General features: G+C 44.5%; 1 protein-coding gene across 2 annotated transcripts; it reads left to right on the forward strand.

The window, feature by feature from the left end:
* The first annotated feature begins 2,463 nt into the window (after positions 1-2,463).
* LOC139056246 (uncharacterized) lies at positions 2,464-23,290 on the forward strand. Of its 2 annotated transcripts, none has more exons than XM_070534322.1 (14): positions 2,464-2,508; positions 2,803-2,898; positions 3,199-3,304; positions 4,166-4,299; positions 7,551-7,689; positions 11,425-11,573; positions 13,480-13,600; positions 14,570-14,757; positions 18,838-18,949; positions 19,518-19,660; positions 21,376-21,523; positions 21,770-21,951; positions 22,319-22,469; positions 23,054-23,290. In XM_070534322.1, the coding sequence occupies exons 2-14, from the start codon at positions 2,835-2,837 to the stop codon at positions 23,271-23,273; spliced, it is 1,857 nt and encodes a 618-aa protein (XP_070390423.1). In that variant the 5' UTR covers positions 2,464-2,508; positions 2,803-2,834; the 3' UTR covers positions 23,274-23,290. The 2 variants fall into 2 exon arrangements, with proteins under 2 accessions (XP_070390423.1, XP_070390418.1); XM_070534317.1 differs by lacking the exon at positions 2,464-2,508 and adding an exon at positions 2,515-2,716.
* The last annotated feature ends 1,497 nt before the right edge of the window (positions 23,291-24,787 follow it).

A 24,787-nucleotide genomic window follows, 5' to 3' on the forward strand; every position in this document is an offset into this window, starting at 1 on the left:
CCTGGTGTCCAATTCGTCTCCAGTGTGACTCCGGCGAGGTTGACTGGGCGTCGCGCAATAGAGTGGGTGACCTCGTTGAGATTGGGGAGGTGTGGGTGGACAGGGCCCGTATGGGCCGGGATCCATGTTAGGGAGATCACGCTGTCTTTAAGAGTGTGGTGCCATGCGAAGAGCTTGGGCAGAAATACAGCCTTTGCTGAAGTTAGTGACGGCTGAGCGAGAGTCACGCACCATGGTGTATCGTGACAGGTGGGATCTAGAGTGGCCAGGGCGATGGCCACTTCTTCAGCCGTCTCGGCAGTGGGGGTAGTGACGCTGTAGGCGTGGTGTAGGACTCCATCGCGTACGGCCACAAATCGTGTGCCATGGGAATATTGGGCTGCATTAACAAATGTCACGCCAGGTATGTGAGCAAGGCTTTTTATAATAGCTCTGGCCCGAGCTTGGCGCCGGGCCCTGTTGTATTCAGGGTGCGTGTTTCTAGGGATATGGTATTTGTAGATCTAGTTACTGATGTCAGTCGGGATCGGTTGTGTGGGGCCCTGTTACTGATGGTAGGTGAAGCCAAGCATGGATAGAATAAAGCGTCCCGTTTCAGTAAGAGTGAGCCGTTCAAGCTGAGAGCATTGTTGGGCTTCAATGAGTTCGGCAAGGCTGTTGTGAACTCCCAGTTGATTGAAGAGTTCAGTGCCGGTGTAATACGGGAGGCCAAGTGATTGCTTGTAGATCCCTCGTATGAGGGTGTCGAGCTTGTATTGCTCAGCCCGATACCAGTTGAGGTACGCAGCAACGTAGGTAATGTGTCATATGACAAAGGATTGCACGAGGCGGAGAAAGCTTTCTTCTTTGAGTCCCCCTCGTCGGTTAGAGATACGTTTAAGAATGCGTAGGGTGTTTTGAGATTGGGCACAGATCTTGTTCAGAGCCAAGGCGTTAGAGCCGTTGGTAGAGATGGTGAGGCCGATGGCCCGGATACTAGGGACGTGTGAGATAGGACTGCCATCTTGAAGGCGTAAGGTGATGGCGTCACAGGGTTGGTGATCAGATTGGTGTGTGGGAGGGCGACACCGCTGAATGGGCTTGTAGAGAAGATGCTCCGATTTAGCAGGTGAACAGCGCAGCCCGGTTTCTTGTTGAAGCGCCAATCACTGTTTGGAAGGCTGACTCCACTTGACCATCACTGCCTCGGTACGCCCAGATGGTGATGTCGTCGGCGTAGATGGTATGGTTGATATCGCCGACTCGTTTTAGTAGCTGGGCAAGGCCAATCATGACTAAGTTAAAGAGCATGGGAGAGATAACTGAACCTTGCGGGGTGCCTTTGCTGCCAAGGGGAAGTTGGTCTGATCGTAAATCTCCGGTCAAGAGGCTGGCCGTGCGATTGCAGAGGAAGTCACAGACGTAATTGTAGGCTCGGTCTCCCAGATGGAGGTGGGAGACCTGGTCAAGGATAGCTGCATGGGAAATGCTGTCAAAGGCTTGAGTGAGGTCGAGTCCGAGAATGGCTTTCATGTTACGGGAACGGTCGTTTAGCAATTGATGTTTGAGCTGCAACATAGCGTCTTGAGTAGAAAGGTGAGGGCGAAATCCAATGATGGTGTGGGGATAGAGAGAGTTGTCTTCGAGGTGAGTGTTGATGCGCGCTAAGAAGGCCAGTTCCATCACCTTGCCTACGCATGAAGTGAGGGAGATGGGCCTGAGGTTGTTGAGGCTAGATGGTTTGCCAGGCTTTGGGATTAGGTTAACATTGGCAGTCTTCCAGGCAGTTGGAAGGGTGCCATTGCGGCAGCAATCCTTGAAGTCAGTCAGATGGGACACGGTATCGTCATCGAGATTGTGAAGGGTTTTGTAGGTGACCCCGTCTGGGCCTGGAGCAGAACAACCTTTAAGCTTGCGAATAGCAGCACGTATTTCAGATACGCTGAAATCGGCGTCTGGTGTAGGGTTGGGATTACCAATGACTAATACTCATTTCCGAAGAAAGCAATAATAATAATAATAATAATAATAATAATAATAATAATAATAATAATAATAATAATAATAATAATAATAATAATAATAATAATAATAATTATTATTGTTGCCATCTTACAATAATCGTACATCAGAAGGCAGGCCCGTCAAAGCCAACGAATAATAATAATAATAATAATAATAATAATAATAATAATAATAATAATAATAATAATAATAATAATAATAATAATAATAATAATAATAATAACCGGCTCACAGCAACAAAAATAACGAGACTTAGACGTGGCATAAAAGAATAAAGAATGTAGAACTGAGCTTTCTGACGAAGACAACAGCAATGAAAAAAAAACAATAAGCCTTCGTATTTGAAAGATTAGAAATATTTTTTACTTCTTGTGTTTTGTTATTTCACACCTATGTTTATATTCACATAATTGACCTACCATTATTTAGCTAATTTTCTAGCGTTCATCCTTAAGCTTTCCACACAGACATTTGAGCAGAAGTGACAAAAACGAAGCTGCCACGGTAAGCCTTACTCCGCTCTTGCAGGGCTCATTACTCTCGTACTGGTTATTTCTATTCATTTGTGATTCATTTCCTAAGCAGTTGCGTTTAGCTTAATAATTCCCTACTATAAGTTGATGCTCGACCATGATTCCTGAACTCGCAGTAGGTTCATACCATTTTGTGAGGCTGTCATCATAGTAATAATAATAATAATCATCATCATCAGGTATGTGCGCATAGAAACCGTCATCTTTGGTTGGGTGGTCTCACACTGTTACGACTACACAAAATATTATTTCTCCCCATTTCTAGAAATGTCCGCTGCATAAATCCAGCCTGACAAGATGGTGAACGTTATGCAGTGGCAACTCTGCTTCTCCTTTATGATCCTGGCGAAAGTATGTTCCGGTAAGAAACCCTTGCTGTAAGAAGGCTCGATCCGCCTCAGCCTATGTACGCGCTACTGTGAGCAGGGCATTGCAGCACCGTGTGCTAAATAACAAGTGCTTGTCGCATTTACCGCGCATGCCGACCGCACCAGTCACGAAACGAAAACATCTCTAAAACACGTTGCTGCGCGACTGCGCTTGACTTTTGTGTTACCAGAATTGTGACGCAGCAAAAGACTAGGGACGACAGGAACAGCATATACAGGTGCATGTCAAAACACGACAAGATAAAAAGCTTTTTTCCAATGCTTGTTTACAGGATTGCCTTGCAATGGTGAAAATTACAACAAATTGAGAAGACAGTGCACGCAGGTTCTGCACGAAAAAGTGAACCAAGTGCAAGGCGACCTCACCCGAAATTGCAGGTACAGTTTCTCTCTCTCTCTCTCTCTCTCTCTCTCTCTCTCTCTCTATATATATATATATATATATATATATATATATATATATATATATATATATATATATATATATATATATATATATATATATATATATATATATATTGTGTGTGTGTATTTGAGGGTTGGAGAGGTTTCTTTGTTGAACCAGAACACCCTGACGTCTTCACTTCTGACAAAAACAAAGACTCAGCAAGGTACTGTACAACTTCGTCCCCAACTTCTGTATAGAAGCATAAGATAATTATTAATGAGAGGACAACGTCAAGCAACGTTCCTTGCTGGCACCGGGAATATATGTACAAAGACAAATCGTTAGCAAACAATGGTTCATAAGAAAATACAAAAGCTTGTCTTTGCAATACTGATATTGCGGCGCACTGCCTTAGTAAGTAAGTCATATGTACAAAAACTGAAATGAGGCTTTGCGATTAGATATCTATTCGCATGGAAGAGCGGCGCCTAATGACGGGCTTCGGTGAATTCTGATTCCAAACATAACACTAACGTTGGCAAGCAAGCCAGCCAGTGACAAACTCTTTACTAAAGAAATCGTTTATAAAATTGGTTGGCCTCAGCTTAGCGGTGCCACGTGTCCCTTTGCCTCAATGTAATAAAATGCCTCCTATCTGCGCTATAGGCGTCTACCAAGTGACTGTCCGGGGTCGGAATCACGTTTTTCTTTCGTTCGAACGACGTAATTGGTTCGCACCTTGGTTATAATTTCATTAATTGGGGAATCAGCGAGCGTCATTCTTGAGAACCGGTCTACTGGACGAAAGACTTTGTGAAACCGGGCTCATGTTTCTTGTGCCGCCTGCACAGGGACTTCGCTGACTTCGAGGTCTGCCTCAGAGACAGCTGGAGGATTTCCTACTGCGAAAGTTCTACAGCACCCACTCAGAACAATGATACGCTTCTGCAGGACATGAAAAGGAAATACTTCTCCAACTGCTTGAGTAAGTGTTCTGCTTCTGTTGCAGCACTTGCCGCGGTATTTCGTTTGCAATTGTGTTGCAGGAAGCTGCTGAAGCTTGCACCTCGTAAACGTGCACCGCTAATCAGCTCCCTTTGCCGCCTGTGTAGTGTAGGGGCCATTAAAGGCGCGTCTTGCATGCGCCAGGCTTTGCAATGCATAATTATCTTTGTGCCGGCTTTCTGCAATACCGCACACGCCCATACGTCTCGCACGCAGGCGTGCACGGCATCATCCCTCTAGCGTCATACAGGCAGCTCAGCGCGTCTGCTTACTTTGAAGCGGCATGCCACCCACAAAGCGAGACGACGAGCGAAGGTTTACGGCACGCGCGTCTGAAGTGACTTTCTGTGCGATTTTGGTTTTCGCACCAAGTGGCTTTTGCGCGTGAGGACAATGAGACGCCAAACGCTTACAGCGAGAAGCGACGGTGAGACGAGAGAAAACAACACGAAGGCTACTCATATGGACGTGCTGTACGTGCCTAGAAAATGTAATTTGATGCATGTGCTCCTCGGTAGGAGCTCACACGACAGGGGTTCAAGGTTGGATGTAGTAAATATATGTGGGGTCAAATGTGTTATGGCCATTTAAAGGTAAATATAGCCATAACTGGTCGCAAGTGCTGTATATGCATTATAGTATTCGTGACCGTAGTCGATGACAAGTGTGATTTCAACGCTTTGCAAAGAATGATTGCGCCAGACGTCGCCCACATGTCCTATTGAAGCCATATTTCGGCATGGCATATTGATTTAATATAATCAGGAACGAGTAGCTGACACGGGCTCAACGAAAAAGTACACATAATGGCTGAACTACTATAGTATTGAAACTGCACGTCGCAGTTGCCCTCATCAAAATATAGAAGCTGTCGTCCTTCGCTGACGGCTTCAAGGCTCTAAGTGCGCAAGCCTTGTGTATTGTGGAAAGCGTTGTACATGCGCCGCGAAACTGGGTCGCCAGGCTTTCGATCCCCATAGGGCAAGCCTCGTGGCTGCGCTCTCACGGAGTATCAATTCAGTATCAGCGTACGATCCGATACTGGTTAAGGTTAATTTTCGATGCGACTTAATAATATTGTAAAAGAGGTGCATTCGATGGGAGAACGCATAAAAAAAAAACGCGACACCCGAGAACAGCGCACAGAGTCTGAGCCCGAGCGACAGCATAGTGCTTAGCGTTGGCAACGATGTTTGGCCACCATTCTTCGTCTTAAGAATGATTAATGATTAATTAAATAATTAGTTAATTTAAGCGAAGCTTTGTTTGCCTACCTCCCCGAAATTTGGCGTCCTTCAGTGCCGGTTTCTTGCCGAGTAAACCAGGCTTGTCTCGAGGGCAGTGTTTTAGTAAGGTAGCAATGTGTGATATGAGCGCCTACAAGGGTTTCAGTGTTGTTTGCAAGGCGACTAGATCCTGGAGGCAGGACAATCCTGGTAATCCTGACAGTGCTATGCATCGCGGTCGCTCAGTTGCACTTTGCGGTCGTAGTTTCTATGGTGTATTGAGAAAAGACGAAGGACATTTACGAAAGACAAAGGAAATCTCGCTGGATAAACTAAGCAGAAGTTGGGAATAGAACACAATTGCAGGCATCATGTCATGCGCCTGTTTGCATACCAATTATCTGAAACGATTTACTAAAGCTTCGCTAAGCGTACATTCCAACAAGTGCCTTGGAAGTGGCGTAATTTTATTTATTTATTTATTTATTTATTTATTTATTTATTTATTTACTTTAATTATAGTAGTGCCTAGAGTTCACAGAGAGATGCATATATAATATATCGGGCGACGTTCACTCACCCACGCATAACAGGGTTTCGTCATCTGTAAAAATGTACTGTCGGCCGACTTTAAGAAGGGCAATAAAATTGAACCATAGAGCGTGTTCCAACTCACGTAAACAAAGCGCATAAAGCCAAAACCACAGTTTTGCACGAATACACCCTGGTGTTACGCGTCTTTTGAAAACTCCGCCCTTTGCGAAATCGTATCAACAACCCCAGGTTAAAAGAATAGTTTGCGTGTGGATCTCGTTTCCGTACTGTTTGCTTCATTTAATTTTTCTGAACAGGCTTTGCTGGCTTCCTTTTGCCGGTACAACCATACCACAACCACAGCTTTGTGTCAGCACACTGCACGGATAAAAACAGCTATTGGGAGATGCCTCGTCGAAGACCTACGCGAAAGAAAATGATCCATAGATACCTCAAAACCTACACGCTAGTTTTCATTGACGAAAGGAGGACATCACGCGCCAAACAACACCTAATGTTTACTTTCATCGCCAGTGCTTCCTCTTATTGTAATTTTTGAGGTCGTTTCAGAACCACTGCCCATGCACGATAGCTCGGCTGTCTCGTTATTTTTTTGCCAAACAGCAACTAGGCGAAGAAACTAATTTTGCACTATATTGGAACTGCGGTATCTTCATGTAAGCGACGAAGGTGAAGGAAAGGGGTAATCTGCAACTTAAAACACTGTCGTAGTCTAAGCTAATGCATTAGACTTTTGGGGGTGCTTCAAAGTCACACATGCACCACGCTGCCATCACATGGCGCCACCAGCGCCTAGAAAAGAGCGCCAAAAGCGGCAAAGAGTACGTGAAGCACTTAACTTCCCGGAGGACAAAAGTGGGCCGCTTAGCACAACCAACGTATTTTACCATGGTTTTGGACAGTTTAATGCTGCCAAAGTGACAGACCATGCACGTTCCGTGGTATCTACATGGCCCCTGGTTTCAAAAGTAATTTTTTTCTTGGTCGTCATGCGAACAGCAGCGGCGATGAAAAGCAAGAGACTTGAATAACAACGATTCTCATCACAAACAAAAGCTTTTATTGTCGGAACGCTAGTTCACTGAAGGCATTACCAGAAAGTGGGATGAGTGATGTGTCCACATACGTGCTCCATGCAAATGGAACGTAAATATGCCGCGAGCGTTCAGGTTTTGATATACTGCCCATGGAAATGAATCCGAATCCAAACATCCGTCCTTACCTGGGAAGCGCGTTGTGAAAGTGCCGTCTTATCTCTGTTTCTATTTACCTAAACTTATTGGACGTCGTCACGCTGATGAGAATTACATCAGTAGTTTTAGTGTTTCCATGAAGGCGCACTCCTCGGTATGGACCGTTTTTGTCCCTCATGCCAAATAGTTGTTTGTTGCTGCTACCTCGCGACCGCGCGGCGAGAACCACCTGGATTAAGTAGAACGCTTCATTTCAGGCGAGACAAGTGCCCTATCAGCGGAATGCCGGCCAGACAAGGCGCTGAAAAAGCTACTGAACTGCGGAGGCCAGTTCTACGACATGGCTGTGCATGCATCCAACAAGCGCTCATCGATATCACTCTCCTCGCTCTGTCCGTAAGTTCCACAGTCACGTAATGGGAACGAGGCCATGCTCAATTGTGCATTTTCGCCAAGTGGCAGTGCACTGTATTTCAGGACAACAAATTAGCCAGCGCCGACCGCCAACAACAGACGCTCCGTCACGTGAAAATCATAATTGTTTGGATGTCACGCACTTGGTGTCCTACCAAAGTGGCGCTTTAGTCAAATCGAACCGCTGACAGTATGTTGTGTTGTACATGCTGCGCAGCGTAGCAGCACTCTAAGTGCTCGAAATGTGATGAGGTGAAATGACTTGATTATGCGGACTTCGATATCTAGGCACTTGAATTAGGGAGTGATTAAAAAAAAAGGCAAATAACGGCTGATGAATTCTAGCGAAATAAATTTTAAAACTGAAACAAATACTTCTTTTTTCAACCTATCGCTATGTCTTAACTGCGGGAGACAATAACTATTGTCAAGACTTTGAGGCAGAAAAAGATGGCTTGCGAATGATGTCCAGCATGAAATGAAATATTTCTTTGTGGCTCTATATATATAGGAAAGTTCACGAACTCTGTTATAATTATATTAAGCGGCGGGTCCCAAAAGTACATAATGAGGTGTTTAAAATCTACACCTTGTGGGGTCTTCGGGTCTCACAGGAGTACCGACCACCGCGGGTTCGAGCTTAGCGAGCCACAGGGCCGCGTCAGCCGTCAGCCTCTAGCGCCGCTGCGCGCGAGCTCAGGCCACAAGGCGCTACCGAGCGACGCACGCAAAAACACAGTATTGCCCTAAAATGAAGGAAACCGTTTATTGTCTCCAACGGCACCCAACACTGCACAAACGCCCGGTCCCGGGACGGCGGGGAACCAAAGGGGTCCCGCACCAAGGGCGAAGAATACAGCTAGGGGCGCCTGTAGCAAGTCGCTGCGAGAGCACAGGCTCAAGCTGGGACGCGCCGCTAGGAAAAGTCCCGGCGGCTATGCTACTTGCTCTCGCGATAACCAATGGGCCAACTCGCGAGAACTCGGGCAATCTCCTTCGGCTTGGGCTTCCGATGAGTGCGGCTCGGCGTGGTACGACCTCGCGCGAGCACTAGGCACCCGTTCTTCGGCTTAGCGTCGGGATAGGAAACAACACGAGGTACGCGCTCCCCGCACGGGCAAAGGCACCGTGCGTGAGGTGTCGGCGGATGAGAGAGAGCATCGTACGTGCCGCGTGCTGTCCGAAGGCAGAAGAGAGCCGGTACCGTCACTGCAGTAGCCACCAGGGGCCGCTCCGTGACGTCACTAGCTCCGCCCCCACCGCGAACCAGCGCGAGTGGAGCGCCACCGCTAAAACTGGTTCGGGGCAAGGACGAGGTGGCTAAGGATTACGGATATGGGTGAAATGCGCCCGCGCAATGGCGCGTCGAATTCCCCAAATCCCGACAACCTTTGACGAAAAGAAAGGTCGTGAGAACTCGAGCACAAGGATCAATATAAGCTATGTAAGCTAACAACCCCGCGGCCGAATTATTTCAACTGCAGCAGGTTAAATTTCGCGATGAGCCGTACATGACGTCGCTTATTGTATTCTGCCACCGGCCGTTTTCGCAGCCGATCTGGTTTGGTAACTGGTTGGTCGCACGGAGGGATCTATGTCCTTCTTAGTGACATCGAAGATATACAAAGTTCGAAGTGTTAGCTTATCGGCTGTGAACAGTAGCGAAGGTCTGGGTACCAAGCAGGGCAGGGAACTGGATGAACTAAATCAGATGCACCCAATTTCTGTCTTCGTCTTTGTGTCAGTAGACTGCACAGTGACCCTTTTATGTGACTCAGGTTTTACAAACATCATTTATGTTTATACAACTCACTTTTGAGAAACTATATCAAAGTAATTTCGTCACAGCACTAAACTTAACATCGTATTAATGCTTCATTTGAGTTAGCCTTCCAAACTACGATTTAGGTTTGTACATTAGACATTTAATCACAATGACTGTCACAAATAATACAGTATAGCACATCTTGGCGCATTTTACCCACTGTTGCATTGTTTGTTTATTTCACGGAACGCTAGTTTCGGAATGGTGTGGTGTCCTAGAAACGAAAACAAACAACAAAAAAACGCTCGTATGTGCAGGCTGTAGGCTCTATGCCCAATGAAAGCATATACAAACTCCTCATGATCACTGGCCGATATGGTGCTTACAGCAGGGAGGTTTCTGTCATCGTCCTTGAATTTGTTGCACCATCTGACCCCATCTTAAGCCTGTGAATTTCCTAATTACATCCCGCCGCCCGATCCATGGACATCCTACCCTACGTTTGCCTCGCCTTTGCACCCATTATGTTAATCTAATAATTTCTTACGCCTTACATGGCACGCGGAACTCCACTTTGTCCTCTTATTCTTAACTAACATATCAGCCACGTCGCTTTGCTCTAATCTTTAGCGCTATCTTCCTCTCTCTTAGCGTCACGCCTATCATCTTTTGTGCCTTGACTTAATAGTGGCAGTCGTATGCGTTCCAACTCATTTTTATTCATCAGAAAAGTTACTTCTCATGATCAGCACTCCCTGTAATTACTTGGCCTAGGTAAACGTATTGCTACACAGTTTCAAGACGTTCACCACCAACCACGTTAATATCATACCCTTGTTATTCTGTTGAACATTAAACTTGTATTTTGCGTATGATGCTTGAAATCCACCAATACATTTTGTCGTTTGAAGACCACTACCATTTTGTTCAAGTAATCTCTAGCGCTGCTGAACAGTACAGTGTCATATGAAAAGAGCAGGATGCTGAGATATTTCTTTTTGATCTTCGGACCTGATTGTCCCCAATTTACCATATCTAGCACTTCCAATCATGCAATGAGTATCATTGGCGAGGTTGTGTCTCCTTGCCCGAGACCCTTTTTAATTTTTTTCTTTAGTTTTTGTTCTGAAGAATTGTGGGAACTGTAGGATTACCGTAGATATTTTCTGAGTTATTTGAGTATTTCACTTCGGCCACGCAATGCCTCCATGGCTGTTGGTGTCTCTACTGGTAACCGATGAAAGCCATTAATAGAGGTTGGTTACATTCTGCGGACCTCTCACTTAACCTATAACTGATGACACAGACGCAATCCAACGTTCAATATTCATTTCTAATGCTAGCCTGTTGTGAGAGCTGATTGAAGTATTAACTTAATTAGTATTTTGTAGAATACTGGAAGCAAGGGTCGATATAGCTTGTTTACCTTTCTTTTCTTAGAGATTGATATTGTCATTGTCTATTTTTCTGGCGCACTTGAAGCCGTGTAGTATTGCATATTAGAGGTCGAAAGCTTTTGGATTACAATATTCTGGTTATATCTTAAAGATAGACTGCTATTTCATCTTCTTTTGCCCCCTTTTCTCCTGGACGTATCTTATACAGTACATCTAAACTAAAGAGTGGGAGAAGTAAAATGCTTTTATTTGTGCATTTATATCGGAAAATATTATTTTTAGCTCACAAATGTCTTTGATATACTCAAATGCACATGATCAGTGCTCTAACCACATACTTAATGAAGGCAGCGTAGCGCGACAAACAAGGACGAAAAAATGCCTTTTACAAGCGATTACTTCTTGTCCATCCTTGTTTCTCGTGTCACCCTCATTTCGCCGCCGATGCGTATCAACTCAACCAAATATTAACTCTGCTCGAACTACACAAACTTAACATTAGCAGAACTTCAGAGGAATGGCCACAGAAAACACGAGGTGTTCAATTTATCGCAGGGAAGTCGAGAAGTACGGGCTGTGCGCTCACAAAGTCCAGCAGGAGGTGAACTGTTCACTGGGTTATCAGATGGTGCCTCACATGAAGTACATAGCGGACAACATTGTGCACAGGTACCGTCTTCTTTGTACTGCCCTGAGAAAATCAGGTAGGTACGGCGTTGCTTATATCGAGAAACATACAAAGTGCAGCAAAAGTTCAGAGAGAGACGTAGATCGATGTACTATCATAAGAAACTGATCTCCGCGTTAGTTTTTATGCCTTCTAAATCATCTATCAGCCTTGTTTCTAAAAATTTATCGGGCAAACTTATGCAAATAGTGGTGCCATGCTACCGATGCCTATGCGTATAGCACAATGTGAAAGCGAAAATCAGGTAAAACTAACTTATTATCAAAACTGTTCCACTTATACTATGAAACATTAAACAGCGGTTGAAAGGCAATAGCGCAGATCCGCGATTAACGTGAAGATATGGAACTACATTCAAAGGTGCGCAATGTGGACACTGACAGCAACCTATACAAGAAAAAAAAAGCGCAGAAATATAAATGACAGAAAAGTAAATAATTCTAGGAAGTTCACAGACTGAAAACTACAGTGTGCAAACGTCTGGTTAACTCGATGAGGTTTGGGGAAAACGTGGCCTGAAACGCTTGTGAATTCACCGCAGCGCTCAAGTGCTCCTCATCGTCATTGCAAGGTCTAACGGGAAACTCGACTGCAGCATGGTGAACTGAAACGCTCGTATGAAAAAGGCGTTAAAGATATCCAAGCTGCATGCCCAAGCCATGCAATTGCTTACCGATCCGGTGACGTCAAGAAATTGATCACTTTAGGCAAACAGTTGGGACAAAAAATTAAATTTTTTCTTTGGCCCTAGACAACCTAAAGTGAACATAAAATTCATTCAGACGGTACTAGAAACAGATAATTATCGCCATGTACTCGAATGACTCCTTTGAAAAAAAAAAACAGAACTCCACGCCATAGCAGTGTGAAACATAGTTCCAGCGCACATTTGAACAAGGACGAGGCGAGAAAGACAACACAAACGCCGGCGTTTGTGTTGTCTTTCTCGCCTCGTCCTTGTTCAAATGTGCGCTGGAACTATGTTTCACAATGCTAATCATAACCAACTAGCCCAGCTGTCCATACTCCACGCCATAGCAGCTTTCATGCAGAAAAGCCCTCGCGGAGTGCACATGTCCTCATTGCAGTGGACAAAGGATCCGTCGCAGCAACCTAACGTCAATACTTTACATACCATAATATACTGTAACTCGTTCACTAAGGCATCGAGTACTGAGAACCTACTTGTAATTTGTTAACAATCTAGCCCAGTACAACTTTAAAACAGAATATCAAATCATCAGATTTGCCTTCGCTCCTATAGTGGAGCCAGCGGAAAATATTCTGCATCTACAGCGTCGATAATTTCGTAATTACTTTGAAGAAGAAAACTGTGATATTTATCTATTTGCTTCACTTTCCTATGGTTCTGGTTATTTTTGTATCCAACGCTGCACCCTGTACGGAATCGCATACCTTGCGAATTATGGCTCACTCCGGAGTCGCGCCATCATTGTGCAAGCGCAGAATTGATTTGAAACTGCAAAAAAAACACTCGAGAAGAATTAAATCAGAACATCAAAAGGGCGGAAAAGTATTTCCTATCATAATCAGAGTCTCACGCCAAGCCAAATAAACAGTATTCAACACGAACTATTGTTCATTTGGCCAAGCAAGAAACATTATATCACAAAAGGCAAAAAAATAGAAACGCATGTAACACACCCCACCATACCACCACAAAACCAAACCACAAACCAAACCACATGTGCACGACAATAGTGATAAATGGCTTGCTCTAATGTAAACCACGAAGCAGAACGTGCTAGAATAGCGCCTTGGGTACCACGCAGAATTTTTAAACGAAGATTTATGCAAAGAGCAAAGCTCTATGGTACAAAGAAAAAAATAGGTGTGGCGGCAGCATGCTCTGTACCGCTACCTACCTCCCCTGTTCTCACCCGTGTGCTCACTTTTTCCAGCCTTCCAGAAAGGTACCACAGCATGCGACCGCCAAAGGTTCATAAACGACATGTTCCTTTGCGGCTACCACTTTGCTAATGTTGCCGAAGTTGTTGGAGCGAACGCAGAAGAAGTATGCGCGTACGTTTCCACGCACTTCCGTTTCCATTTTTTCTCGCAATTCTGCCATTCTGCATACGTTCACTTTAGCGATTAACGCGTAGCTAAATCTCGTAAGGCCGTATTTTCAATACAAGGGCTCTACAAATGACGTTTTATTCTTGGCTCTATAGACGTGATTTATGGAACATCCGTATTGATTTGCCATTTATCTATTCGTGATGGAAAGAAGTCGTTCATTTCATTTACAAGTAATTAATTGCTTGATTCATTCATTTAATTGTAGATTCATTCATACTTTCATTGCATATAACGTGTCAGAGCAACACCTGAGCAACAAGAGACGCCTTTGTGAGGGGGTTCCGGATGCATTTGATCATGTGCACCCTGGAATTTTTTATTGGGTACCTAAAATATGTAACTGGCACAGTTTAGAAATTCCATCTCCATTGGATTGCTGCCGAACACGAGGCCATGGATCGACCCCGCGACCTCTTGCTCAGCAACAGACCTGTAAAGTCACTGTGACGCCATGAAGAGCCCATCTAATTGCATAAAAAAATGTGTACAAATCAACTAGAGCCACTTCGTCTGCGGCAAACGGTCAAAAGTTTCAATGTCAGCAAAGAAAACCAGACAAATAAGCCCAAGAAACTCTAGTAGATATTTCAGCTCCAGAAAAAATGTTGAAAAAGAATGTTGGTGCTTAGAGCACACTGCTGGCGAGAGCAAAAAGTGGCAGAGAGAGCCGCATTCTTGGACCTTCGCGGAAAAATAATGAATGAATTGAACAGAGAAAGCGGTTGGAAGAATCAGTACTTAAGGATAATTAGTAGTATGCAGGAACACGACACTCTGTGTTTTGCTGCAAACCCATATTCCGGCTGGCAATGTAAACACCAGACATATTGTGCTCGTCTGTGAGCAAGAGCAATTAACAAGACATCCTATGTATCAATGAAGTATTAATGGCTGCCTTGTTATCAATAGGTACATAGAGAAGTACAGAGAATGCCATAACACGTCTCTTGTCAACTTCGGGTGCGCTCCTCCCGATCACTTGTACAAGGACGCCGAAAAATTCTTCGTCCTTCTAACGCAAAAATACAACAGCACGTGCGCATCACAACGGAGGGCCCGCAGCTCGCCTCTGGCTTCACGTCTTACGCTTAAAGAAGGTGAGCGGTTTCCTTTCTTAAGATTTTTTTTCTATTCTCAGATGGTTGAGTGCACTTAGACAACGGTAGTTGCGTTTTATTATCAGCATTTTTTTCATAGAGCCATAGCTCCGCAGCAGATTTGCGCCTCAATTTTTTTTTCGTTTTGAGTTTTACTTTATTATTCGCTAACACACAGTAAATAGGTTGTAGATATTATACAGACGAGGGTCCCAAAGTCAAATATTGTAATGGGACCCCTGGTTAATCGTAAAAATGAAGGGACATGGGCGAAGAGTAGCAAGCTAGAAACTAACATAAAACATAAAAGGAACAAACAATGGCGTGAAATACCTGGAAAGAAAAATTCAACGAATGATATGCAAGATCAATATACAAAGCTGTAGTTATCTAAAAAATACCAGCAATACATACAAATGACACAAGGCAGTAAATCACAGATGTAGACCTAGTAGTATATGTAAAAATGCTTCAGTACACTTTTAAGTGCAAGAAAGTGCGCATATATATATATATATATATATATATATATATATATATATATATATATATATATATATATATATATATATGCGCAGATCTGATTGAGTGCCGTAAATCATTCCATATTTTTATACCCGGGAGTGACGATGTCATTGTACCATAGTTAATATGAATTATAGGTAGGATGATATTGGTCTTGCATGTATACCTAAACTTATATTTATTTGTAAGATATTTAGAATCAAAGAAATCGTGTGAAAGCTGTTTAGTGACGCAGTTATGGTGCAATATTATGAGACGATAGCTGAACAAACTCGTCACAAGGAGGACGTTGTTTTCCCGGGGTGACAAAGTAGCATTCGCGAAAAAAAAAAAAGAAAACGCTCTTAGAAGTTACGCGCATTACTTGGTTTTGTAAGGGTTGAATAGACGAGATATGATAGTAATATGTATTTCCCCAAGAAACAATGGCGTAAGTGTTTTCATTATGGACGAAAGCAAAGTATAATTTTAATAACGCCTCTTTGGAATCAAGGAAACAAAACTCGCCGTGGTGTCGTAGTGGCTTCGATGTTGCGCTGCTAAGCGCGAGGGCGCGGCATCGTTAGCCCGGCCGCGGCGGCCGAATTTCGATTGGGGGCGACATGCAAGAAAACATCCACGTACCATGCACTTGTTTGACGTTAAAGAACCCCAGGTGATCAAAATGAATCCAAAGTCCCCCACTACGGCGTGCCGCATAATCGTATGCATGGTTTTGGCACGTAACACACCAGAATTCAGTTTTCTTTAATGTTTAGAAAAATATGCTTTCGATTTCATTAATTCACTGAACCGAATGGACTTTGGCTTAATGAAGGCGATGTGTTGAAAGAAAATTTACGTTAGAATATAATTTGATACCAAAAATGATACACAGTCGGCGATGGAGATGCGAGGGCCATCTAGAATTATCTCAGGTATGCCAGGTGGTATTGTTTGACTTATTCGGAAAATAATGTCCTGAGTTTGGCAGGCTTGAAAAAAAAGTTTAGAATAGCACCCTTCAACAATCGTTGCAAGCTCATTCTTTAGTTTAAGGATTAAGGTTGTTAAAGATTCGTCAAACAAGGATGGTAATCCAAAATCAAGAAGGGAGCTGATAGGTGAACCAGAACACTGTGATATAAATGTTACAAACCAGGACAAGGTGCCTCAGAAAGGCTGGCCAAAATTTTGATAAGATGACCTATCTTCGTCGAAGGCGGCCTTGTCATCTTCGGCAGCTCGGCTTTAACAGATTAGTAGAGCGTAATAGTAAAAGAAAAATATCCGCTAATTGTGCTCATACGATATCTTTTTTTATCAATTTGCCCAACCTCTGCATTCATCGATGTGTTACGAACGCTATCCGTAAAGAACACATTGGTGTTTCCTAATGATTTTTTTCATCGGCTCCTTTTTGCCATGCATGGCCAGTTTTCGCAAAGACGTTCTTATGCCATAACTGTTCTTGAGATGAGATGCCAACCAATCGCCACGTTGGACATTATTCAGTATTTAAAAAAAACTCTTACGCAAGAATCGTTCGGAAGAAGAAATTACAGTCAATGTTGGACACACAATTAGCGAAGCCCACCGGCCAATGGCAAAAAAATTCCATCCGAATGGAAAAGCCTCGTCAATTTGATCCGATGATCCGGATGTTCAAAGCTTTTCGTTTATAAGTGCTGCTTGCCATTGTCTCGGTGTATTCACTAATAACATGTCTGATATCATCGTTGCCTGGTATCTGCTCTTACGAAAACCTTTAACCTCAGAACTTTCTTTGTCAATGCGGGGCAAGGGGGCCAATTCACAAAGCTTTCCATTTATAAGTGCTGTTTGCAACTGGGCGGCCGCCTTCGCTAAGACTGTGTCTACATTCGGGATTGTGAGAAATATTGCCTTACGAATAATTCTAGCGTAAAAACTTTTTTGTGAATTCAACTCAAGGGCCCGTATTCAAAAAGCTCTTGCGACAGCACTGATGTTAAGAAAATATTCCAGCCAATCTTGATGCTAAATATATGATTATACTCGCGGAGAACTTTCTGTGACTATGAAGGGAATGCTACGGGGATGGAGCTTTTGCACATGTCGCACCACGCCAAGTGCTCCGCCAGCGTTTGACAGTGCTTTTGGTTGCTCGGAGCATACGATGAATCGGCGCAGCTTCCACGTGCGACGGTTTCGAGTTTGCCGAGACGGGGAAGGCAAAAGCCGCAATATAAGTAAGCTTTTACATTCACTGGCGCGTTTTGTCTTATTTAAGTGTTGCTAATAAGGTGTTTATGTTTTCTCTTCGCCTGCTTACACTAACGTTGATGAAAATGCGGGACTCTTTTCAGAAGCGCTATCACTTGTGCGCGCTTTGCTTCTGTAGGTTTCCCTTCATAGCCACAGAAAGTTGTCCGCGAGTACAGCAAGGGCGGCTGGCCGATTGCAAGGAGCACTTGCAAACGAAAAGCGTCGTCAATTCGGCCCCCGGTTACTAACAGCGTGTTGCATGACATGAGGTCTTCAGTCACGTAGCGCCACCCGATAGATGACACAGCAATAAGGCGAGGATTTTGTGCCCTTTTCAAGGCGCTGACTTCTGCAGGCATACGATAAGAGCTGCATGAAACTAAATCCTCCTGTGGTACGTGTTTCCCGTAATTGATTATCGCCGCTCTCCTCACTGATAAGAGCGACTTTCAGGCAACATAAGTTATGCAGCCTTTCAGGGCTACATTTCGCGGCAGTAAAGAAGAAAAAAAAAGCAGCTTAAAATTGACAGCCGTCAGTTATGTGATCTGAAGCCAGCAAATAGTCACTGAATCACAAAATCATTCATCCAGCAGTCCACATCTCCGCCCGTATTGACCACGAACTAACGTTATGCCCACTTTTCGCACGGGCTAAAAAATATTTACGCACACCTTTAGTCTTATCAATAAATGAGTGGAACGCCCTTCCGCAGTTCATTGCCAACAATATTATCTTCTTTCCAATCGGCTTTAATAACGTTCCTTAATGAAAAAACCTGCCATACCAGTTGATGTTTTCTAAACAACCATGTTATCCTGATTGCGCACCTTAACACCTTTGGTCACTGTCATGTATGTGTTGCATTATTCTAATAGTGTTGCAGCTCAATCGCGTGATATTGCATTATATAATTATTACGTCCCCCCTCCGATGCTACTACTAATGCACTGTATCTACTTAATGCTGAAAACAGTTCTATTTGTGTTTTGATCTTCATGCGTATGAAGTTGTATTTTTGTTGTTACCCCCCCCCCCCCCTATGTAATACACGATTCTGGGCCCTTAGCGTAAATAAATGAAATGAAAATGAAATGAATCCCGAGTAAGAACCTACCTCTTAAAGGGATCGTTTCTTGTGCCAACATGAAAATGATATGGTTGTCCAATATTGTAATAGTCATGAAAATACCATAATACTTACTTTGCTGCTAATGACGTATGTTTCAACTAACACACGTACTTATTACAGCACTTCCGTAAACTAAACTTCTGTTCACTGCTCACATTCCTCGTCATAGCTAAAGCAATGTCCTCTTTCTATTTCAGATGTTGCATACACATGTGACGGAAATCGGTTCATCCGATTCTTCTTCCAGTGCGCCGCTGGTTTTGTGAATGCGACAAGCAACTCGCCAAAGGACCTGCACTACATCTGCAGGTACATATCTTTCGTATCATCCACAAAATTTTGGATTCATTTTGTGTGACCTAAACTTACCGCACAACAAGGCCACGTTGAATAAGCTGTGTCCACGCAGTTCGTGAGTAAAGTCGCTAGGAACGTGAAGCCTGGTTAGGGAATTGCGTGACGATGTGAAATTCGACTGACGCTATCAAACGAATCACTCTCATGCTAGCTACATTACGCCCACTTCAGATAAGTGCGAACGCACGCAGACAAAATGAAGGGTCAACAGAGCAATAAATAGGACTACTTGGTTGATTTTGATTTCCTTATGAACGCGCTCACTTAACAACACTACACGAAGAAACAAGACATGGCAACTCTTGTCGAAGTTATCCTATGAACTTGTGTTTCGCGCCCTATTGTCCTGTCAACTTGCGTTTCCGTCTTGTTTCTTCGTGCAGTGCCTTTAGTCAGAGCGTTCCTAAAGGAAATCGCAATGAAGAGTGTCTCGCAGAAATTATTCGCTCACTGTTCTGACGTTTAACTGACGCTGCCAATAAATGCTCACCCAGTGTCCGCACCTTTTGGATTTCGGCAGGGTAGTGAGCATCTACAGACACTGCGTCAACGGGGCGCGACATGCGACTCACTGCAACACGAGGATGGAGCTCAACAACCACCTTGCCTACATGCAGAACTTTATTTTGGAACAGTACGAGCCCATGTGCGCCGTGAGACGAGGCAAGACACCCAGGGAGAGTGACCCCAAAAAGACGGAACGCTAAACTGCGTTCCGCTTGCAACAGCGCGGCAGAGTCGGAACGAAGCGCGCATGCGCAAAGAAAAACTTTTTTTTTTTTGCACCACCAGCTCCTGCTGCACTGTCACAATCGTACTTTGTGAGATCAGCGGTACCAGCGCTCTTAGAAGTACTGCCCATGTAAAACATGCATTTTCACTGAATAAAAAGTGTGCCCCATGTCAAGCTTCAAACCTTTATGTAAGCGTCAGCGCTGAGTATGACCCAGGGTAACGAGAGCAGGCACGCAGTTGGCGTCTGGTGGGCAGAAACCCCGGTGAGACCACTAACTGCCAGAAACGTGTTTAGGTGGCAGCAGCCGGCGACCTCATCGTCCTCTCAGATGGCGGCAACGCGCCATCCCTGCCACAAAAAGCTCGGTGTTCAGCCCGGTTACCATGGGCAGAAATTGTGGAACCTGCCCCTCTATATTCTAGGACATCAAACCGGCACTATGACACCGCTTTTTCGTTAATAACCAATAACGCAATCAGCGGAGTGGCAGTTATGTGGAGAAGTAGATTCTCCCCGATCAGCTACGAGTCTCGAGCACAGCGACTTGATTTTTGATCCCACGGTATCTTTTGCCCAAACGCTCGCAAATCTTTAACAATAGGAGCTCTTGGAAGTCGTGAAATTTTTCGTAATACAAGGACGATTTGCGAAGCGCTGTTCGCAACATCTATGTATCATTTATAGACTCGGTCTTCATCCCCTATAAACAGCGCATCTCCAAACTGCACCGATTTTCGTTTCATATAGTGAGTTTTTTTTTAGTTGTGCCAAAATCTTGTGATAGTGTGTCACTAAACCCGTCAATGCTGTGATCGAGTGGTTTAGCGCTGGCGTGTGTACTTTTGCAATAACTCGAATTCGAGGGTCGGGTGCCAGCACAGGTTTGTCTTTACGAGTATGGAGGGTGATAGCGGATGTCGCAGTGCGCCGAGGGTTATCGAAGCGTGCAAATTGAACAGAAATCTCCAGGGCTTGTATTCTCAAAAAGCTCTTGCGCCAGAATTGTTCATTAGAGAAAATTCTAGCCAATTCGGATACTGCGCCTATTATTAGCGAAGGATGCCGGCCAATCGCAAAGAGAACTTACAAAGAAAAAGCTTTGCCAATTCGATTATAGACTTCTACGGTAGGCCAAGTTACTGGCAACTATGAGAGAACTGAAGGAAAGTGGACAGATCACAACTGCTTTTGTCGTGTTCATGGTTCTTGTTAGCCTTGATTCTGGTACTCTTAGACTCCGAGCCCGTACTTCCGCATTTTGTGACAGAAGATGAACTAGGGATGATCAAAGCGAGCGCGCAAGATGTCAGTGAAAGCCAAGTCTTATGGTGAGTTCGGCAAATCGCACCGATGCGCACGGGGGCGTCTTGGTGCAACCATGATTGGACGAAACGGCACATCAAAGCACCCTGGTGCGCATGGGTGCGATGTGCCGAATTCGCCATTAGTAACCTTAGTATTTTGATTGTTCTGGAGCCACAGACTCTTAAAAGGGTACTCGGAAAAGAAAAGAGCAAGTGGCAAGAAAATCACTGGTGCAAGCCTGCTTTCTTAGCTTCGCTTTTGATGGCATTTCGTTCACTTGACGGGAAGCTTGAACAATATGATGCCCTTTTTTCTTTTCCGTTGCTGCGTTGAAAAGCGGCAGCAAGACTCTCGTACCAGCGTATCCTCGGCGACAGGGAATGCGACTCAGACAGGGCTCAGAAGAAGTACGAGTTTTGCGCCGGCGACTTCATGCGTATGCTCCAACTCATGGAGATCGGCACGGACAACGAGCGCATTTGCCAGTATGTGTTCCTCTGCTCGCATTTCCCACTAAAAGACAGAACCTTGAGAATGATCGCCGCTCTTGGGAGACCTGTTCGAAAGGCTGCTTTTATTTTGCACCTCCTCTAACCCAACTAACTAATGTATTACTTCTACTTAAACCTCTGGAAAAAAAAAGATATGACAAACGCCGTAATGCATGTTCACCTATGCATAGAACGCTAATTCAAAGTTATATTTATCAGCCTTTATCACACTCTCTCCAGGATACGGGAAAAATACAGAGAATGCCTCGAGACGTCGTCACGCGAAACAAACTGCGATTTCAAGAGTCACGGTTTGAGCCGTCTGCACACACTGACTACACTATTATCCCGCGATTACGGCATTGTTTGCGAAGGTTCAGGCGATACCGGACCAGGTGAAAGAGGTGACAGGAGACTAAGGCGTGAGTAACGACGTTTTTTTCTCTATTGTTTGTGCTAGTGCAACTTCATGGAGTCAATCAAAGCAGATTAAATTTCTTCTAGACATACATACAGAAACATAAGCGCTACATACGGCTGAATGCATTTACTTTCTTGGTGGCACATTCTCTTATGCGACTATTACAACAAAGTCTTAAGATAGCTTAGTTTGATTTGCGCTTGATCTCCTAAACCATACCATGCTTATTGCACAGCAGCTCTCACTAGGACACTGGTACAGTGTATTGAAAACTGTTCGAAAGTTTTGCTGAGGCGCCCAGTCGACTGTTGATAGAAGCTAACTGTTCCAATGTAGAATACAGAAGCTACTGCTATAAACACTTTCAGACCAGTCCTGCCGGGAAAGGGGATTCTTGAAAGCTATCGAAAAGTGCGATCGTGTCTTTGAAGACGACGCTGTGCTTCTCAAGGAGAACGTCTTCCGGATGGCACCTGTTCGGAGCTCTTTCCTGCTACGGGCCAAGGCTATGATTTGTGTGTAAGTCGATCAAATCTTGTGGCATATCGACATTTTCCGCACTGCCACATGTACAATCGGCATATTCTGTCGAACATATCAAGGGCACGTTGCACCAGCTGTCGTAATCAGCCTACTTTTGCGATTACCTAACTACTTTTCATCTATCGCCAGTGAGCATACAGGGGCTCACAGCGAGTTATTTTTCGACAGCAGCATTAAACGGAAGTCGTCGATTCCATAACGAAATTTAGTTAACGCAGTTACATTGACTGAAGTTGAGTAAATATGAACCGTTTAGGCCACCAACTCAAATCAACGCAATAATCCGGTAGCCGGCAATAAGGAATAGATTAGAAAACAAATTTAACGCTGATGGACAAGTAAATGCATACCTGTTTCTGTTTCAAACGGAATTTCTGGCAGCCCCTGCTGCATCTGAGGAAGCTGTGTCACCATTTATTTTTTAATTGTTTTTCGCTTCAGTCGGGCATGGCTTATCGTTCGGTGATGTTGCGTAAGATTTGCATTAAAGTGCTCTAAAGTTACCCGTAAAGTGTAGAACAACACGATGTATTTGATGTCTTCCACTGTTATTTCCGCAGGCACGTTCGCGACTACAAGAAATGCCTGATGGACACGGCTTTGATATTTCACTGCTACGAGGCGACGGCTGAAATAATGGATTTTTTCAGGCAGAAGCTCAATCGTTTGGGAATAAGCTACTGCAGCAGTGCCCCGCTGACTCACAGACCTTTTACGCTGATTTTGATCATGGCGTTAGTGCCAATCCTAGGCACAATTTTGCTAAGCGCATCACAATAAAACGGCATGCCAGAAGATTTCTATTCCTTAGCTTTTAATTGGAAATATAGTGGGTGAATAGTAGTTGCACCAAAGAATATAAGCTTCGCACAGCATAATTCGCAACAGCCGACTACATGGCCATGTAATGCGCATGTCGAATGTGAAAATCGCTGATAACCGTACCATTTTATGAATATTTCCATAGCTTACTATTTATATAGAAGTTTATGTGCTAAATGATATGTTTCCACTGCTTCTGTTGAATCGAGCCGCGTAATATATTTGTATGTAATGTACGCACGCAAACACACGTGCACACACATCAACTGTAAAAAGTAAGGCTTCCCCGAACATGCCATGCCTGATATATACGAGAACTTGAAATAGTCAGTACGAACATGCCAGCGCCCAGGCCCAATGAGAAAACACCAAATAGTAATAATAATTCATTCAAGCGGTTTACCATTTTAAACGGGCCCTGAACGACATCCAATATTTTTTAAAATAATTGCAAGTGAACACGCCCATATAGTTCAGAATGACGCCACGATCAACGATGCCAAACGTTGCAGGCTACGCGCCGCGAGCGCGCCACAAAATCGAAAAAACAATCCCGCGCCCATCTCCGCGCCTTTCCGGTATAACAAGCGTTCGTACGTCGTAACGTCCCCAGGGTGCATCTGGTGATGTCACCAGGAGCAGACGTTGTCGACTGCTCGAACAAGAACCGAGGACTTCCGGTTAGTCTGCTAGCAGGTATGCGCGCTCTCTGCTTTTCCTCGTCGTGTTGCTCGCTTGTGCGCACTTGCGAATTGGTAACTATACGGTCCACACCGCAAGCGCTAAATCGCTCGCGTTCCAACACAGTCGTGCTCAGCGACCTGATTAGCTGTGCGAACAGAGTCCAACAATGTTTTACGATGGCTAGAAGGCATCAGCGTGCAGTGCTTGGCTGCAAGAGCGCCGACTGGAAAAACAAAGCGACGCGACACCGGCTGCCTCGTGATGACGCCCTGGCTGCGCAATGCTTGGCTTGAGCGCATTGGAGCTGTTTCAGTGAGTTGACCTAGAGGCGTTGTAATGAACACATATTTCGTTCACTTGTGTAACCCTCCTTCTATTTACATGCCGAGCTACCGGAAAGCGTAGCACGCCGCCTTGAGGACACCAGGATTCAGACATATGCTGGGGAAATATGGGTGCCGCTTAATGCAGTCATAGTTTCCTTTAGCAACGACTTCTATCACCTCCCTGCAGCAAACTTTCGCCTCGGTATTTGTACTTGCCATGCATAGATCGCACGCGGACTTGCATTGATCATAACATTATCGCGGAACGGGCTAACAGCCCGTGGGCGAAAACAGCGGAGCTTACCGACCCATATCGTCGCCACGACCTGGAGAAGGCGGCGACAGGGGCTGTTCATCTCCAGCGGAGGTGCTTCGGCATGGCATATCACCGCACGGGTTCATTATATTGGCGCGTCTTTCTAGACGTGCGCGCAAAACGGGGTCCAAAGCGGCACGCTTGTA

The sequence above is a fragment of the Dermacentor albipictus genome, chromosome 1, assembly GCF_038994185.2.
Source record: "Dermacentor albipictus isolate Rhodes 1998 colony chromosome 1, USDA_Dalb.pri_finalv2, whole genome shotgun sequence".
NCBI lineage: Eukaryota > Metazoa > Arthropoda > Arachnida > Ixodida > Ixodidae > Dermacentor > Dermacentor albipictus.

Coding starts and splice junctions, on each gene's coding strand:
- LOC139056246 (XM_070534322.1), top strand. CDS start 2,835: ATGGTGAACGTTATGCAGTGGCAACTCTGCTTCTCCTTTATGATCCTG. Junction 7,690..11,424: donor TCACTCTCCTCGCTCTGTCC/GTAAGTTCCACA, acceptor AATTTATCGCAG/GGAAGTCGAGAAGTACGGGC. Junction 18,950..19,517: donor GACCTGCACTACATCTGCAG/GTACATATCTTT, acceptor GGATTTCGGCAG/GGTAGTGAGCATCTACAGAC.